General features: G+C 36.9%; 1 protein-coding gene across 1 annotated transcript in view; it reads right to left on the minus strand.

The window, feature by feature from the left end:
- thsd7aa (thrombospondin, type I, domain containing 7Aa) overlaps positions 1-13,097 on the minus strand; it is a 406,075-nt gene extending 392,978 nt beyond the window's left edge. Inside the window, exon 1 of the mRNA XM_059972618.1 lies at positions 12,651-13,097. Within this exon, the coding sequence (XP_059828601.1) occupies positions 12,651-12,810 (160 nt within the window). The 5' untranslated portion in view covers positions 12,811-13,097. The remainder of the gene's footprint in view (positions 1-12,650) is intronic.
- Between the last annotated feature and the right edge of the window lie 7,499 nt (positions 13,098-20,596).

Genomic DNA, 20,596 nt, shown 5'->3' on the forward strand with positions numbered 1-20,596 from the left:
TAAACTATAAGCTGCAAATCCATTGATTCCACATTCATTTCCACACAAAATATTAATTATTTAATCAATGTGGTCTCACTCCTCAGTACTGATAATATAAGTTCTTAGCTCTGTCAATGCTTTTCTTTTAACACATATTCCAGCCCAAACAATTCACTTCATGATCTGTGCAGCTTTTGTAATTGTTATCAAAGCCATTATGTAATGATACAATCCAACAAAATGACATCACTGTACTTTATAGTTTGGTATTTTGTAGTAGAAAATTTTCAGTGTGCAAAGAAACTTTTTTTTTGGCATTGCAATCGGTACTGAATAAATTAACCAATTGGGAAGATGGAACAAAGAATCGGACAAAGAAGGCAGTGTCCATCCCTAAAGTTAAAACTCACCAGCGGATGGAAAGGATTAAACAACTGACTGAAGGAAAAGAAATCATCTTTTCAAGCTGTTCAGAGCAGAAAAGTATAAGAACTGCTGGGGCAATGCAATCTATTTACAAAGCGACTGCATAATTTATGACTTTTTTATCATTTATTGCTCTTTCTAGCCTCTTTTATATGGATTTTCATAGATTCTTTTTAGTTGATGTTAAATATATTTGGCATTCCATATAGAAACATGACGTATCCATGTTAGGAATGACTTGTTTTGTTTTAAATTTCAATGTAAAAAGTATTTGAGGCTGATTTAAACCATAGGCATATAGCATGTTCCCAGACTCTGTTATTGATAGCATACCTAAATAGGTTGATATAAAAGGGGTTAATTAATTGAAAAATAGCAGCAATCAAGTAAACATCACACAAACTTAATGTTTATCTTTACTGACATCTTACTGTAATTTTATGCTTCGGAAGTTTTGGGTGGAATGTTGGAGAAGGGCACTAGGAGAAAGATTGGGTTGTGTCTGATTACATTGAAGAAACTCACTGGATATAGCACATCTCTTGTTGGCTTTTTAGCTCAGATCTCCAAATATTTAATCCAGATTAACACACACAAAATTCTGGAGGAACTCAACAGATCAGGCAGCAAAGAATAAACAGTTGCCATTTCAGTCCAAGACCCTCATCAGTCCTGAAGTTCAAATACAGATCTAAACAGGGACAAGTAGGAGGTATTTACATCTGTTTATTTTTGGAGAGAAACATCAAATAAATGCAAGTGTATCCCATATACAAGAACCTTTAACTATGCAAAAGTGGAGTCAAATTGATATTTAGGGGAGAGATTGAAAATCTGGTTGAATGGTGCCTCAACAACCTCTTAACTCAACCAAAAACAAAGAGCTGATTATCAACTACAGGAAGAAGCCAAAGAATACCAGAAGTTTCTCCAGATATGTAAAGTATAAAAGAGAGGTGAGAGAGGCTATCGAACCACTGGAAAACAATGCTGAACAGGTAGTAATGGGGGACAAGGAAATGGCAGATGAACTGAATGAGTATTTTGTATCAGTCTTCACTGTGGAATACACTAGCAGTATGGTAGAATTTCCATGTGTCAAGGGTCATTAAGTGTGTGAAATAACCATTACTAGAGAGAAGGTTCTTTGGAAATTGAAAGGTCTTAAAGTAGATAAGTCACCTGGACCAGATGCTATGCAACAAGGGTTCAGAAAGAAGTGGCTGAAGGGATTGTGGAGGCATTAATAATGATCTTTGAAGATTCACTAGATTCTGGAATGGTTCCTGAAGACTAGAAAAATGGAGATGTCACTCCACTTTTCAACAAGGGAGAGAGGCAGAAGAAACTATAGGCAGTTAGTCTAGCCTCAGTGGTTGTTAAGATGTTAGAGTTGATTTTTAAGGATGAAGTCTCAGTGTACTTGGAGGCATCTGATAAAAAAGGCCAAAATCAGCATGATTTCCTCAAAGAAAAAGTCTTGCCTAACAAATCTGTTTGAATCTTTGAAGATAAAACAAGTAGGTAGTCAAAAGAGAATCAGTTGATGCAGTATACTGGATTTTCAGAAGGCCTTTGATTGGTGCCACACACAAGGCTGCTGAAAAAGCTACAAGCTCATGGTATTACAGGAAAGATTCTGCAGTGGCAGTGGCTGATTGGCAAAGCGAGGGAATAAGCAGAGCCTTTTCTGGTTAGCTGCCATTGACTAGTAGTGTTCCACAGTGGTCTGTGTTGAGTTCCAATTCTTTTTACATTATATGTCATTGATTTGGATGATGGAATTTATGGTTTTGTTGCAAACTTTGCAGACAATATGAAGATAGGTGGAGGGACTGATAGTTTTGAGGAAGTAGAGAGGCTATAGATTGACTTAAACAGATAAGGAGAATGGACAAGGAGATGGCAGATGGAATACAATGTCAGAAAGTGTATGGTCATTCACTTTAGTAGAAGAAATGAAATGGTTGACTATTTTCTAAATGGAGAAAAAAAATTTAAAAACAGAGGTGCAATGGGACTTGGGAGTCCTTGTGTAGTATTCCCTAAGGGTTAATTTTCAGATTGAATCCATTGAGAGGTAGGCAAATGTGATGTTAGCATTCATTTCAAGAAGACTAGTACATAAAAGCAAGGATGTAATGTTGAGACTTTATAAAGCACTGGTGAGGCCTCGCTTGGAGAATTGGACAGTTTTGGGCCCCTTGGAAATGATTAGCTGAAACTGGAGAGGGTTCAAAGGAAGTATACGAAAATTATTCCAGTATTGAATAAATAATTATACGAAGAGTGTTTGATGGCTCTGGACCTATATTCACTAGAATTCAGAAGAATGAGGGGTGACCTCATTAAAACCTATTGAATAATGAAAGGCCTTGATAGTGTGGATGTGGCAGGATGTTTCCTATGGTGGGAGAGCCTATGACCAGAGGACACAGACTCAGAATAGAGGGCCATCCTTTTAGAACAGAGATGAGAAGAACTTGTTTAGCTAGAGAGCAGTGAATCTGCAGAATTCATTACCACAGGCAGCTATGGAGGGCAAGTCTTTTTTTTAAGAGAAAGATTGATAGTTTCTTGATTGGTCTTGGCATGAATGGATATAGAGAGACGGCAGGAGATTAGGGTGAAGAAGAAAATGGATCCGCCATGATGAAATGGTGGAGCAGACTCAATGGGCCAAATGGCCTAATTTTGCTCCTATATCTTATAGTTCCTTCCTCATTAGGGGATTGCAGTTCGAAAGGGTCAATAGCTTTAAATTCCTTGATGTCAACGTATCAGAACATTTGTCCTGGGATCAGCATATAAATATCTTCCCAAAGAAGGCACATTAGCACCTCTGCACTCTTAGAAGCTTGCATAGATTCAGCATGTCGCCAGAAACTTCCATAGATGCACAGTGCAGTATCCCAAATAGTTGTATCATGGCCTGATATGGAAAATTGAAGGCCCAGGAACACAAAAGGCTACAGAACATAATGGATACAGCTCAGTCCATCATCAAAGAGCCCACCATTCCAGGCCACTTTGATTTTCACAACTACCATCTTGTAGAAGGTACATCTCACATCACCAGGTTCAGAAACAGCTATTACCTTACAACAATCAGGCTACTGATCAGGGATGGAAAACTTTATTCATCAGGATTCTAAACTGATTTTATGGCCTCTAGACTCACTTTCAAGGATTCGCCACAACTCATGTTCTCAGTACAACATTTATTTGGGGACAGTTTGTCTTCTTTTGGACATTGGCATTTGTCAATTTATGTTTGTTGTTTTTCTCTGTAAAATTCTATTATATTTTTTCCTGTAAATGCCTGCAGGAAAACAACTGTCAAGGTGATGTTTTGTGACATACATGTACAAGGAGTGATTGATAAATTCGTGGCCTAAGGTAGAATGAGTCAATTTTAGACAACCTAGCACACTTATTTTTCCTACATTTACACACTTAGTCCAGCGGTTGTGGAGCATACGGATCCCTTCTTTGTAGAAGTCGGCATCTTGGACCTCCCAAAGTGGCCCACAGCACAGGGTGATTGATAAGTTCATGGCCTAAGGTAGAAGGAGATGAGTTATTAACTTCAAACTTTCCGCATTGTCACTCAAAGAGTTGAACTGCATGTGTGTGTAACGAGAGCTGTATAACTCATCTCCTTTTACCTTAGACCACAAACTTATCAATCACCCCTGCTGTGGACCACTTCTATAAAGAGGAGATCTACGTGCTCCATAACCGCTGGACTAAGTGTGTAAATGTAGGAGGGGACTATGTTGAAAAATAAATGTGCTGGGTTTTCTAAAATAAAATCCTTCTACTTAGGCCACAAACTTATAAATCACCCCTTGTACTTCGAACTTTGGGTTCAATTACCCCATTTTTCAAAAAGCTCACTTATGAATTATAATTTTACATGAAGACGTTTCTGGCAATGAGCCTTGCCTGCTGGAAGTACATTTTAGAAATTCAGGTGTGCCCATTTCCCTCTTCAAACAAAAGCAGAAGGAAACCTTGGCAGCATCGGACCTGTCCCTACTTGTCTCACTAAACTGAAATAAAAACTGAGGTTTGTTTAATTAGGATTAATTCAGCTCTCTGGTGCATGTCTTGGATTTCAAGTTGATATGGTTACTGTACTTCCAGCATAGACATGATAGGCTAAGTTTTTTCCTCGATAATGATTTAATATTTCTAAGTGACGGAGCTTTACTTAAAATGTAATTACAAATTTAATTGAAATGAACACTTACCAAAAACTAATGAACTAAAGCTGCTCAAATTTAAATGTTACATGGAAATCAAAATACATAGAACTTGAAATTCTAATTGGGTGCATTTATAGTAAAATTGAAAAGCCAAATGATAAGTACTCTTATATCTAGGATCTGATTATCTTTACTAATTATAAAGTGACTGCAAATTGAATTATTACCCCTTTATTTTTGGTAATAAGTACAAAGAAATATTGCTGAAAATTTGTGTCCCACCCCCACCTTTTAACTCTACTTTTCATCTTTTTTTTTCCCAGTCCTGCTGAAGGGTCTCAGTCTGAAACTCTTTTCCATAGATGCTGCCTGGCCTGCTGAGTTCCTCCAGCATTTTGTGTACATTTTGTGTGAATATTTGAGCTAATTTTCTAAAAGATATTAGCTTCATCTCCAGCTTCTCTGATTACTTCTCTGTATTATCCATACAACTTCCATTTGGTAAAATCCTAGTATCAGTATTCTTATTCTTGTTTCAAACAGATTCCTCCCAGGCCTTCTCTATTCATATCCCTAACTTAGCTCAACAGTACTCTTGAGATAGTTACTCAATTACAACTGCAGTTTCATATGCATTCCCATTTTTAAATATTCTACCGCTGGAGGGTATTGAACACTAAACTCTGGAATTCCCATCACAATCTTCTTTGTCTTTCTATTCCACTATATTTCTTTAAGATGCTTCTTAACACCCATTTCCTTTGCTACTCAACGTAATATTTTACAGCTTGGTGTAATACTTTTTTATTTGGAGAAACTCCTGCAGAGAGCTTTGAGATATTTCACTACATTTACTGTATAGCACATTTATTAATCAAAGTAGATTTATTATCAAAATATGTATATGTCACCATATCTTGCCTCAAGATTAATTTTCTTGCAGGCATTCATAATAGAACAAAGAAATACAATGGATTCAATAATAAAACTACACACAAAGACTGTCAACCAACCAATGTGCAAAAGAAGACAAGCTGTGCATATACAACCTGATGGCTGGAGGGTAAGAACGGTTCCTGGACCTAGTAGTCTGGGATCTAAGCCTCCTGATCCTCCTGCCTGGTGGTGTTAGTGAGAAGAGAGCATGGCCTGGATAATGGGGATGTTGCTTTCTTAGTATAGATCTTTATGCAGAATAATATCACAAAATAACATGTTCATAGATATAATTAACAAAAAAGAGTTAAGTAATATAATTACAGAAATAACCAAAACCTTAGACGTGGTTTCAAGCTTGGTTACATGTGTGAAAAGGAAAAGGATTAGAACAATATTTCCAGTGTGTATGGTTTAGACACTAGAAGACATGTAGCCTAAAGTGCTGAGGAGAGTTGAAGACACGTCCAATTAGTGTAATCAATGGCATGGTCATGGGGATTGTAATGGGACTCAAAAGAAATGGCTGTTCATTTTGTTTTGCAGTACTGTATTTAATCAGTGGAACATCAAAACTGGAAGTCAAGCAAGCAACCTGACAATGGGATGAAAGAAATCATGGAGAACTTCACAGACTGTAATTGCCAGAATGAAATCTAACTCGCTTTTGGAGCCTGAATTTAATCCAGAATCCAGAATGAAATCCAGATTTAATCTTTGTGAGATACCATGTAGATAAGAAAAAGCCAAGAATAAAATTAAAAGGCCCCAGTTCAAAATTATCAAAGACAGCCGAACAGATGCAAATACACAACTGATTCTTGCACTGAACCCTGGCCAATAGAAGGAGAAAGAATCTTGCAGCCATTCCCTTGACTTACACAGAGAAATTGCCATCTTAGCAAATAAGCCACAAAAGTAATCCCATAAAATTTCAGATAAAGGTAATGCGGTGAGAAAGGAAGACTGCAAAAAAGATTCACCGTATGTGGCTAACTAAATAGGTAATGATGTATCAGATTAAATTAAAAAAAGCATACAATGTTTGGAAGATAGTGTTAGGTCTATGAATTGGTGTTTTCTGCAACAAACCAGCATGGGATGCCAAAAATTAATAAAGAAGTTAAGATAACATGAAGTAAACTAATAAATAATATAAAAAGCTTTCATTGTTACCTTCTCAGAAAAGGAATAAGTAATTATTGTTCTTTTGGAAGATAATGATTGGGAGTTGATAATTGGAAATAGTGATGTGGCAGAGATTCTAAATGATTATTTTGGGTCAGATTTCATGGATAAAATCACTAAAGACATATGAATAATAATAGATGATTAAGTCGCTAAAGTGAAGGTAGGGGTACTTGAAAAATCCCTATTGCTAGGGAAAAAAAAGACAAGACTAATTACTGAGGCTAAAAACTGACAATATCCTGGATCAAATCTTTTGCATCCCAGAGTCTTAAAGGAATTGGTTGGAACCCTCACCAAAGTTCCCCAAATTCTGGGAAGGTCCAAGAAGATTAGAATATCACAAATGTAAGTCCACAAAGGAGTGATACAGAAATTATTGGTCAATGGGCCACATTTCTGTCACTGAGAGAATGATAGGATCAGTTATTGAGGAGGTAATGTTAGTATATTTAGAAAATCAACACTATCAAGTACAGTCATAGTTTCTTGAAAGTAAAATAGTGTTTGACAAACACCATAATTCTGGGGGCATATAACACCTGAGTTAATAAAGGGGAAGCTGTGTATGTAATATATTTGCATTTCCAGAAGGCATTCAATAAAATGATTCACACAAGGACACTGTACAATACCACGTAACACTACAGCGAATTGGGAGTAATATAATGCTATGCAGAAGAAACTGGTTAACTATCAAAAGATGGTGTTAGGATAAATTCATCATTTTCAGGTCATCTCCAATTGGTGTCAGTAGTATCAGTTTAATGGCTTCAAATGCTTCTATCAAGATTAATACTTGGATAGAGAGAATGAGTCAAATCTGCTGAAATTACAAAGATAAGAACATTAACAAGCTGTATGAAGGACACAAGGCTTATAAAAGACTACAGATAGTTTAAGTAAATGGGCAAGATGATGCATAATACAAGAAAATAGGAAGTTATCCATTTTGGAAAGGAGAATGAAAAAGAAAGTAAATGTATTATTATTGAAGTATCATCAAAGCATTCACAAGCAGGTTCTGTGAATAAGGAAATTTGTATCCACCTAGGACTCAGAAATATGTTCAGATTGGGCCTTATTGGAATTTGTAATTTTTGAATTCATTTTAATCCATGATAAAATACAATGAATTGAGCCTTATAGACCTTAAGGCATAAGAGCAAAATTAGGCCTTTTAGTTCACTGAGTCTGCTCCACCATTCAATCATAGCTGATTTATTATTTCCCCACAAACCTATTCCACTGCCTTCTCTGCATTATTTTTGACACACTAACTAATCAAAAACCTTTCAACCACTGCTTTAAATGTATCAAGTGACTGGACATCATAGCCATCCACAAATTCACCGAACTCTAGCTAAAAAAAAAAAGTCCTCCTCATCTGTGTTCGAAAGACATGCTCTCTTATTCTAGGGCTTTGCTCTCAAAACAGTACAGAAGAGTAGAGAAGCGATTACGGCACCAGAAACCTGGGTTCAACTGCTGCTGCTGTCTGTAAGGAGTTTGTACATTTTCTCAGTTTTCTCCTGATCACTGGGTTTCCGCCAGACGCTGCTGTTTCCTTGCACATTCCAAACACCTACGGTTTAATAGATTAATTGGTAACACTGGTGTAATTCGACAGTCTGGGCACATTGGGCCAGAAGAGCCTGTTACTGTGCTGTATCTCTTAATAAATAATAATAATAATAATAATAATAATAAAATAACAAAACACTTGAACACCCCCCCCCCCATAAAATACAGTAGAAATAGGCTATTTGGTCCATTGAGTCTGTTCCACCAATCAATCATGTTGATTTATGATCCCTCTCACCCCCATTTTCCTGCCTTCCCTTACTAATCAAGAACCTATCAACAATTTCTGTGTTAAGTATATCCAATGATTTGTCCTCAAAAGTAATATGTTGCAAAGAACTCCACAGATTCACCATCCCATGGCTAAAGAAATGTATCCTCAACTCTGTCCTGAAGGGATATCCTTGTATTCTGAGGCTGTACCCTTTGATCCCAGACTACCCCACTATAGGAAACATGCTCTCTGTCCAGTCTTTTCAATATTTAGTAAGTTTCAATGAGATCTCCTCTCATTCTTCTATGCTCCAGCAAGTACAGACCCAAAGTTATCTAAAGTTCTCTTTTGTTAACCCTTTCATTCCTGGGATCATTCTCCTAAAGCTCCCCTGGTCCCTTCTCCAGTGCCAGCAAATCTTTCTTCAGATATGGGGCCCACAACTGCTCATAATACTATAACTATGGTCTGAACAACACCTTCTAAAGCCTCAGCATTACATCCTTACTTTAAGATTCTAGTCCTCTACAAATCAATGCCAAAATTGCATTTGCTTTCCTACCAACTCAAACTGCAGGTTAAGGATCCTGCACTAGGACACCAGAGTCCCTTTGCACCTCCGATTTTTGAATTTTCTCCCCATTTAAACAATTGCTTTTGCATTTGCTTCTACAAAAATACTGACCATACAATTCCCCATTTTGAATTCCATCTGTCACTTTTTTGCCTATTCTCCTAACCCATCCAAGTTTTTCCTCAGCGGTACTTGCCACTCCACCTATCACAGCTGCAAACTTAGCCACAAAGTCATCAAGTCTGCCATCCAGATAATTTAAATACATTGTGTTAAAAGTAGCTGAGCCTTCACTGGCAGCCGATCAGAAAAGGCCCCCTTCATTCCCACAGTTAACCTTCTGCCAGTCACCAATGCCTGAAATGCTCTGGACTCCTATCTTGCTTAGCAGTCTCAGGTGCAGAACCTCAAAGGCACTCTGAAGATGCAACTATACCATATTCACTTACTCTCCTTTGTCAATGCTGTTAGTTCCTCAAAGAACTCGAATATTTGTTAGGCAAGATCTCTCATTTAGTAAGCTATGCTGACTTTGGCCTATTTTATCATGCGTTTCCAAGTACCCTAAAACCTTATCCTTAATAATTGACTCCGACATTTTACCAACCATTGAAGTGAGTCTAACCAACCTATAATTTCTTCTGTTTTGCCTTCCTCACGTTTTATAGAATGGAGTGCCATTTGCAACATTTTTCAATTTTCTGGAACCATCCCAATTCTAATGATTCTTGAAAGATGACTACGGATATCTCCACCTTCACTTCAGCTAATTCAGAATCCTGGGGTGCAATCCATCCAATCCACATGGTTTAAACACCTTCCGACTATTCAGCTTCCCAAGCATCTCCTCCTTTGTCATAGCAACTCACTTCTTCCCCCACCTCTTGACTTCCATGGTGAAGAATGATGTGAAATACTTTTTCATTCATCTCCCATTTATTTCTTCCTCATTACAACTTCTCCAGCCTAACTTTCCAGCAGTCAAATATCAACTCATTGCTTTTTTTTTTTGCTTTTTATCTATCTTTTAAAAAATTACAGCATCTTTTTCTATATTATTAGCTAGGTTACCTTTACATTTCATCTTTTCTCCCCTTATTGGTTTTATTAGTTGCCATCTGTTTTTCAAAAGCTTCCTAATCTTCTAATTTGGTGCCCTCTTTTGCTTTTATACCCTCTTTGACTTCTCTTGTCAACTACAGTTGTCTCATGCTCATTTTAGAATACTTCTTTTTGGGAAGAAATTCTTTTGCATCATCTAAATTACTCACAGAAACTTCCTCCATTGCTGCTGTATCATCATCCTTACTAGAGGTCCCTTCCAATCAGCTTTGGCCAGCTTATCTTTCATGGCTTTGTAGATATCCTCACTCAATTGTTATACTGATACATCCAATGGTAGCTTCTCCCTATCAAATGAATATTGTCATATTTTGATTACTAACCCCTAAGGGTTCCTTTACCTTCAACTCCCTAATCAAATCTGGTTCATGCACACCAAATCCAGTGTTGCCTTTTACCTCATAAGCTCAACAAAAAGCTGTTCTTAAAAAAAAATCTTATATGTATTCTACAGATTCCCTCTCTTGGTATCCACGACCAAACTGATGTTTCCTAGTTTACCTGTATGTTGAAATCCCCCATCATCTCAGTAACATTCTCTTTATTACTTTCCCTTTTTATCCCCAAATGTAGTTTGTACCGCACATCCAGTTAGCTATTAGTAGGCCCATACATAACTCCCATCAGAATCTTCTTACCCTTGCTCTTTTTATCCTTAACTATACCTACAAGGATTCTACATCATCTGACCCTGTGTCATTTTTTGCTAAAGATTTGATTACATTTGTTCACAACAAAGCCACCCCACCCCCTTGGCCCACCTGCCTGTCTCTTCAACAGAATGTGCATCTTTGAATATCTAGCTCCCAGCTGGGACCTACTTTCATCCACTTCTCTGTGATGCTCAAAATATCATACCTACAGATTTCTATCTGTATTATAAGCTCATCTACCTTGTTTCATATACATACTTCATGCATTTAAATGTATAGCACATTTGTTGACAGTATTCATTCCTGTTTATACTGCAAACTATTCTCCAATGCCTTTGAAAGTTATTGCACACTTATATTGTAATGCTGAGACCACCAACCCAGTTGAAACACAATAATTTAGATCAAATGTGAGTGATTATGCCATTTTTGAGAAAGTCTTTCTTTAGCACACGCTGTGTGCAATTTTGTTCTAGACTGACGATGGCAGCATATAAAAGATAGAATCAAAATCTAATTGAACTCCTGGCAAGATGCAATCTGTTTGAAAATCCAAGTTATCAGAGTAGTTGTAAATTAACCAGTGTGCGCTTGGTGCTAGTTACAGCAGATTTTTGTTGTATCAAATAAGCACGAATTTGCAAAATGGCAAGCAAAGAGCGCTTAAGGTTCCTAACAAAGCCGAATTTATGGATCTTTCCCTCCTAGTGTAAGGTTATAGAGGGAGCCTGGGTCAGAGGTAATGCTGTAAATAGAAATCAACTTTCAAACTACTCTCCCCACCAACCATCAGTATGGGATTGATAAACTTACCCTTAAGGCGGCAATGGCGAACAAATACTGGACTAAACTGGTATTTTATGGTGTAAGAGTCATTGGTATCATCCAGTTAAATTATTAAGTCTGCCTCGGGTATTAGTTATTGAGAATTAAGTCTCATAGCGTCAAAATATTTTGGATCTATAAAATCGGGTACCAGTTAGTTCGTGCGAGGTAATATCTCCATGAGATTTCTCCCGCGATTTACAGCAATTTGCGAGAATTTCTGCCGAACTTTCAGCAGATCAGGAGAATCCCTGTAAATCTCTTTGTCTTCAACCCATCAAGTACAATATTAGATTGGAAACCGAGTACCTCGCATGTACTAACACCATTGCAGCCATACGCAACTTAATGGTAAGGTGAAAGTTGTTTAATGACCATGTGGAATTTAAGCTATTTTATGACCCGAATGGAATTAGCTACTATCGTATACTTAACACCTCCAGTTATGCAAATACTGATTTAAACATCTTTCTAAGTATTTGACGATACAAGCACACATGGCATCAGCGGTCAAGTGGGGACTCCCATCACTGACGCCTAGAGAACAAGTCATCATGACTGCTCGGTGTGCTTGCTGGTACTTAGATAGGCTACGAGGTGGGACGCTCCGTCTCAGCTGTGGAAACAGACTTCCTGCAGGGTAATGACAAAATGGAATTGCTACTTCCCACAGAGAATATCGGTGGTTCCCAAAACATTCCACTCCCCCCCCCCCACCCGATTGGATTGTCAAGCAAAGCGTTCAATTAGTAGAAAAATGGACCACAAGCAGTCATATGAAATGCAACTCATTTCGTCACAGGATAAAATTCTGAATTACTCCGAGTATTCAAAAGGGAGAACTTTGCTGTAACCCCAGTATTTGAAACCTAGTTGTATTTGTTCTATGCAACGTGCTTAGAAACGAATGAGAACCTTTGTTATGTCTCCCCTACCTGGTTTCCAAACATATACAGACTGAAACTCCTCTTCCGCTGCTGCTGTAACAGTCCAGATCCCAAAGACCAGGGTTAACACCACACCAATACCCCGTGCTGAAGCAGCGCAGTTCTTGAGACAGCTGATTGAAGGGCTGCTTTTCTTTCTCGGTCCCATAGCTCCAGAATCACCAGCCTGCTTCAGTGTGACTCCAGTTCGAGAGACAAAGGATACTGTAACCCTTGCCCCGTTATTGATGTCTCTCTTTTCCCCTCTTATCTTAATTCTCCCGCTGCGCGTTCACCAGGAGCCGTTGATAAAGACAGTCTTTCTCCAGAACGCTCGCTTCCCGAATATGGAAAACAAAAAGGTGCTTTCGTCTGAAAACAATCACAACCTGAGCTGCCACCGTCTCCTTTCCTTCCAAGTCAGTGACTAACGGCAGGTTTCAATCAGCTAAGGGAAGCAGCTGTCCATAAGGGGCTCCGGCTGATACAGCGGGTCACTCGGGTCTTGTAGACGGCTGCAAGTCATTCACACCAGCTGCACGGGAAGAAAGAAACAAACGCAGTAATGTCACTGCCTAGCTTTGCTGCAGAATACTACACTCTGTCTACACTCAATATATAACCATGTGCAAAGGCACACGAGCATATGCGTGTCTGCACCTGCATCTCACAGCAACAAGAAAGTCAAAGCAGTGAGATGTACGGAGGTGGATAGTTGAGCGCTTGTGAGAGGGAGGGGGTGGGGAAATTTTCTGACCCCTCCCCTGGGAGGCCTGTCAGTTTGTCTCTTTCTTTAAAGCTCTCCACACCCATCCGTTGCAAATGTATTTGTTTTTTTTTAAAACAAAACATCGATTAGATCATTCCCACACATTGCCGATTTAAATATTCCTACACCAGTGGAAATTGGCAACGAGAGCCCGACAAATTCCCTTTTGTTTATCCACCTCTTTTTACCTCAAAGAGATTTAAGGTCTAAAAAACTCTGCAGCGTGTTCCTACGATTGCCCCTGAGCAGAGAGTGTGGATTACTTTACCCCGATTATCAGAATGCAAGCAACGATCAAAAGATTATCGTCCGATAGAGCAGATAAGTAAGGATTTATATTGTCGCTGATTTTATGGACTCTGGGTAGAAAATAATAACAAAGCGAAACTCCCAGTAGTTTGGCAGCTATTCAATGCCGGAACCTGAGCTGGACGATGAACTCCAGTATATTTTCATCAAAATCGTTTGCAAAAAAGAACATTTTTAGGACGACGTGAATTACGTTCATAATTACGTTAGTACTTAAACCACAACCTGCGTCAAGCAGTGTTTATTTCATTGTGTGACTATAATTGACCAAACAAATAGTTTAGCCCATAAAGATGTCACTTAAGGTATATTGGACTGATTAAGTTGCCTTCAACAGTGGCTGTGTAAGTCGATTAAAATTACATGAAGACTTCATTTTGTTGTATTCTTGTACAGTTGTGAAAAGAAACTTGTGATAAAAGTAAATGGACTGTAAACAGGCAAGATGTGTAAACCAGGACAGAACTTGCGGAGAGCATTTTCCACAGTCACTATTGACATAATTATCCCGCACAGCCTACATAATTTGTGTACCTACTCAACTTGATCTGTTGAGAATCTTGTGTGGCAAACGTGACGGTTAATCCTTGTATCAGTACAATATCTAGGTGATGCATGTAAATAATGGGGAGAGTCAGAAGGCGAGCTGAGGGTGGAGAAATCAGCTCATGGTAACTCAGAAATACATGAGGACCACCATCAATATGGGGAGGTTTTATCTGAGGAATAAGAGGTTGGTCAACTCACTGATGACAATTTGTCAATTACTCACACTTCCTGTGTAATAAGCAAATATTCCTTTCTGATTTTAAATTAAATTTGTAGTTTAATCCTGCAGATCAATCCTTGATTGATTAAGAAATGTTTAAAGCAGATTATTTGGTTCAATTCTAAGAATTATTTTTTCAATAATATTGTATTTTGAAATTTAATCCTAAAAAACACATTTAGAAATGAAAAATTACATCAAATTCAAAGATGTTTCTAAAAGGTTCCCTGTAGTTATACACTTAAAACGGAACACAGTTTATGTCTAGGTCTTCCCTTTTATTACCATCTTGCTAATTGGTGCAGCATCAAAGATTATATAATTGGTATTATTTTGTGACATAGAAATTTGGTGCCATATGCTCTTTCCACACTATGAGCAGCAGAGGGTCACTGGGATTAGAAAATATAAGGAGAGGGGTTGAATAAACCAGAAAGAGGTTACTGTATTAATCACCTTCTGAATCTGCAACACAATTGAATTAAATAATGAAATAAAGATGATAAATGATCACGAAGTGGAGCTCCATAAAAATCTAGGAATACATAAAAAAATGATCTGAAAATAAGTAAACAGCAATCAATAATATTTCAGAACATTAACAGATTTTTTTAAATGACATAGAAGGAGATAAAATAACATTTAACCCTTGCATACTGTTCATATTCTATACCTTCACAGTATAGTCAGGGTCAACTTTGACCCAGCCCAAGGATCCCCTCATCACACTTGTCTATACCAAATTTTGAACCACAGAATTATTTAGAATGTATAAATAGCCTATCTGACATTAATAAATGTGTGACTAATCCTTAATTAATGTTTCAGAGATCTAAAATCCATTTCAATAGATATGGGTCAGATTTGACCCAAAACAGCCTCAATGAACAAAAATTTGTAGCACCTGTACAAAATAAAATGTTTAAATATTTTCATTTTTGCACATTTTGGGTCACTTTCGGAAAAGTCATCAAATTTCGGCTAAAAAATGGCATTTAGGGTGTTTTTACTGCTGTTAAATGTCAAAACGGGTCAAATTTGACCCAAACAGTATGTAAGGGTTAAAGAGCCCCTGAACCTCAGCCTCTCAAAGTCCAACCCTACATCTCCGTCATGAGGCTGGAAATGGGCAAGGCCGGCCAACAGAGCTCTGGTGAAACTCTACTATGGATTACAGAAACATTGATGAACTCCAGCTGTACTGGCTTTGGAGATAGAAGATCATCAATGGACAATGCTCCACTAGGAACTAAGGGCCCAAGAAGAAGGAGATATTCATTACATTGCTAACAGTAACCCAATAGATAAACACATCACCTAGTGTTCAAACAACTCACGTGGATGTAGAAAGTCCCTAGTTTACTCCAAGATAGATGATCTCAGTTAGAGCACTGCGCATATATCACGTCCACTCCATAACCAATTGCTAGAGAAGTCATTTTAGTCATAATGAATACTGTAGAATGTTGAAAAGTGGACATACACAATTTAGTCAAAATGATGGAGGAACTCAGCAGGCCAGACAGCATCAATGGAAAAGGGTAAACAGGCGATGTTTCAGGCCGAGACCCTTCATCAGTTCCTTGAGCATTTTTTTGGGTGTTGCTTTGGATTTTCGGTATCTGCAGATTTTCTTGATATAGTTTTGGTTGCCCCATAAAATGTGACAGCTTGAGTAACTAATCCAGAGATGCTGACAACTGTGAAACAATGGTGTAGCAAGAGTAGATAACTTTAGTGGAATAAATGAGAAAAGAGAGAAAATGTTAATATTCCTGTTATCTTCACACTTTACATTTCAGAAGAAAATGGTTTATTGAAACAATCAAATGCTAATTAAATTTAAATAGCTCCTTTATACAATAATAACCATAGTCAGGTTTGGAGATGGGTGTGGAGAGCTTAAATTTAATATATTGGAAAATGAATAGTGAGTAGATATTAACGAACCAAGGTGTTCTAGAGCAGAGCAGATGAGTATAAGAGTAAAAATAATATATCTAATGTTACCAAGATTAAAGAAGCAAAAATAAATAAACTGATGATGAAAGGTATGTTTGAAGCTCAGATAAAAGTTTATCATGAATTTGTGGACTCTTGAAGTGAATCACTTTGAAGGAAAATAAGTTTGTGACTAGCAACACATGTAGTAGCATTGATCTTTAGAATATTCAGCTAAAGAAATACAAGTGGATCATGTGGCATTTTAAATTATCCAAAATTCTGTAGAAACACATTAGATATTTAGTTATCCTTTGAAATTCATAACAATCCTATAGGGGAATACAATCAACTTGGACCCAAGCAACATACTGAGAATAATTGAATCATACCATATGAATTGCACTTTGTGCAAACTGTCACATTATGATGCATAGTACAATTAAAAATTATATTAAATTTTTATAATATTAAAATAATAATTTCTATAGTTCCAGCATCACTGTGTGATCCAGAATTCTTTTGCAGGGATCAACGTAGGTGGAAAATTACAAGAATGAAATTACTTTCACTTGTGTATATGTTCAAACCAACACCACTAAATGGAACTAAATGAAGCTTTATTCAATAAATGGAACAACTCAGTCAAATTCATTGAGTGTCCTTGTTTCACATGCATGAGAGATCGACATCCTTCACTACCATCTGGAACACTTGTGAATTATGAGCTTGTCACACAAGGGAATCTGAGGTAAGTTACCTTCTGCTTACTTGACAATGATACCTTACAGGGTTGACTTATAACACTTTTACTGACAAGTTTCAAGTAGTTAGTATGAAAAATGTTGTACTAATACAACCTTATAGAAGAAGAGTTAAAAGCTCAGTATTTGCAAAGGTGGATCTCAGGCTGTTAATCTAGTGCTTAAATGTTCGGTATGTCTAAATTTTTCACAGATAATTACTTATATTACTTTTAAGGAAATATAATGGAGACATAGTACATTTTTAAAATGTAATAGAATCAAAATGACTATCAGTGGTAAAGGTCATAATTTGTGTTTGAAGACTCAGAATTACAGAGGTGATCTGATCAGGAAGATTATTTGTTTTTGATCTTTATTCTACCTAACACAGATGGTGTTCTCAACTGAGATGAAGAATGGTGTGACAATTGCTTAACCTTAGCTAAAAAAACAAATAAATGTTCAATTTTTCCTCTTCTGTTTGCTGTTCATTTTGAGGTTATTGGGTAGGAATATGAAGTAATAATTTTTAAAGTACCATCATAATACTGAATAGTTTTCTGATACTTTCTGTCAAATTTTAAAAGAAAATCATGTGAGCCTGGTTACCATCTCAATGTTGGTTTAAGTACTATAAGGAATGAGTACATTTTTCTGTTCAGTACTGGGGGTTGACAATGAGCTTTTTAATTCCATTAATGCCTTTGAACTGGCATCAGGGTGACAACGTGCTAATTCTCATATAATGTAATCAGACCTGTGCTCCATTAATACATTGTAAATGTCCACGGACTGTTTACCTTCTGATAGAAAGCCATATGACTTTGAAAATTTAAGATTTCTTTTCCAAATAAATATTTTAGAAACCCACATGTACAGGGATTATATGTGGATCAAAAAAAAAATTCTATATGAATCCTTGAGCAGGATTTCACATTTTATCTGTACACTTAGACCATTAATGTTTGGCGTAAACAAATGATATATTTTACCAACTGGAATGCAAATTGGTGAAGTTGCTAATTGTAGATGAAGTACTGTAGGTGTTGGAAATTTGAAATAAAGCAGAAAATTCTGAATTTGCTCTATGGATCACAAAGCAACTGTGGAGAGATACACATGTATTTGATTTATTTTTGATGTTTGTTCCATCAATTAGCACATAAAAACCAAAGCATTACTTTCTCATTATCATAACACTTGTAATGAGGAAAGCAAAATAAAACCTTCAAATGCTGTACTGCAATAAAAAATGCTCCAATAACTAGTTTTTTAAAAGTTTCTATTTCAGTTTATGGTTTATGTATTTTTTCCAAATACATTTATAGAAATACTTGCTGCTTTTGCATAAACATTTCATTTCTTCATTTGAACATTAGTAATTATGTTGCAGGGGTCTGTTTAGATATCATGTGTTCATATCTAGTATCCATATCTTTCATTTCAGACAAAACTGATCACTATTTTTCATCAGGTTCTTCTTTGGCTGTTGCTATTTAAAAGGTGGAAAGATGGATGAATGTAATAAGTACTTTATGTAATTAAACCTATCTGCATAACATAGTGACTACAATACAAGCCTTAATAATCATAGTGATGAGAGATTACAATTAAGAATGCATATCCGATCTGAATAAATGCTTAAAAAGTTTTCAAGTTTACAAAGTTTAATAAGATACAGAAGCTTATTACTACTTTTGAAAAATGTTGTGGTATCGTTGCCTCCATGGCATTATATAAAAGCTGCATTTCAATGAGGTGGTGAGAAAGGGGATGCTTGTCAGTGTCAGTTGATTTAAGCTTGAGTGACAGATGTGATACTACAATTAACCTTATCACACCTGGTTCAAGATATCCAACAAAAAATCAGCATGTGTTCCCACTTCTGATTGTTATCACTGACCTGGAAAGGTGTGCATGTATGTCCATCATGAGGAACTTACTGCACTTGTTTGCCTATATAGATATATTGACTGCTATCATGCAGAAACTGATGCATTTGGTCATTAAAAAGCATGTGGTGTGGAAGACGTAGAGGCACATTAAGCAAAGAGAATCCCAAGCTAATAATGAAGCCATGCTGATTATCTATCCACTTAAATTACTGGTTTGAATATCAGGCTGCATTACAGTCTGTTATATGTCCTCCGACAATGTCTCTTAATGAGATAAATCCATGAAATTAGTTAAACTGCAAGTGCAGAAATAAACAATTTTTCCCTTACTGTCTTAATTTGCATATGATTGATTATCCAAGTTGCAGGAGGTTGCTTAATAACGCTGAAACATGATAAACTACAACACTTCCTCATGGGATGGAAGAGAAAAATTATAGAGTAAAACGTATTTTAAAATGCTTATTTATTTTATCACTTTCTTTGAAAGTGGAAGTTGTCCAGTGACAACGTATTAGTACAAACAATGCCATATTTTCTCACTTTGGTTTTGATGTTCAGTCACTATTCAACTTAGTTATTTCTGTGCATTACAATGAAAACACAATTAGATCAGATTATTTATGGAAGATGATTGATGATGGTCATGTCAGAATCTCTGACCAAGTACAATTCTTGAAACTATATATAATCCAATTCAATTTTTCAAGAAGGTGATGGAATTTATATATTCTAATAAAGAAGAAGCCATCGATCATTATTTGTGAAATACAACACTTGCAAATATATACCCACTCCATGCATGCAATATTTCACAATTTCAACAATACTTAAAGTTACAAAATTAAGTTTGATTAGTATTCAATTATTGTAAAATATAACATGATGTCTATCTGTATTCTGAGATTATATTATTATTAACTGGGTTTAATCCCGACCTCTGGTTTTTCTGTTTAGTGCACATTCTTCTGATGACAATGAGATTCCTTCAGGTGCTCCCACATCTCAAGGACGTCCATGTTGATAGGATAATTGGCCATTGTTGCAGGTCAGAGGTAGAATCTAGGAGGAGTTGATAATAACATTTCTAGAGGGAGTTGAGGAGAGTAAGAAAATGGAATTAGTGTAGGTTCAAAATTCTAAGTAAATTTATTATCAAACTATGTATACATTTTGCAACCTTGAGATTCATCTCCTTACAGGCAGCCACAAAAACAAAGAAACTCAACAGAACCCTTAAAAAAGAGACCGTCAAACACCCACTGTGCAGAGAGAAAAAATAACAAATCTTGCAAAAAACAAAATTAAGCAAGTAGCATTCAGAACAAAAGTGAATCCATAGACGTGAAGCCCGTAGCAGGCCACAGGCTCAGCCTCAGTTCAGCACAGAGCTGAGTAAACACCATGGAGTTCTCACACGTGGATCCCAGAGCAGGCCACAGGCTCAGCCTCAGTTCAGCACAGAGCTGAGTAAACACCATGGAGTTCTCACACGTGGATCCCAGAGCAGGCCACAGGCTCAGCTT

The sequence above is a fragment of the Hypanus sabinus genome, chromosome 6 (assembly GCF_030144855.1).
Source record: "Hypanus sabinus isolate sHypSab1 chromosome 6, sHypSab1.hap1, whole genome shotgun sequence".
Classification (NCBI taxonomy): Eukaryota; Metazoa; Chordata; class Chondrichthyes; order Myliobatiformes; family Dasyatidae; genus Hypanus; species Hypanus sabinus.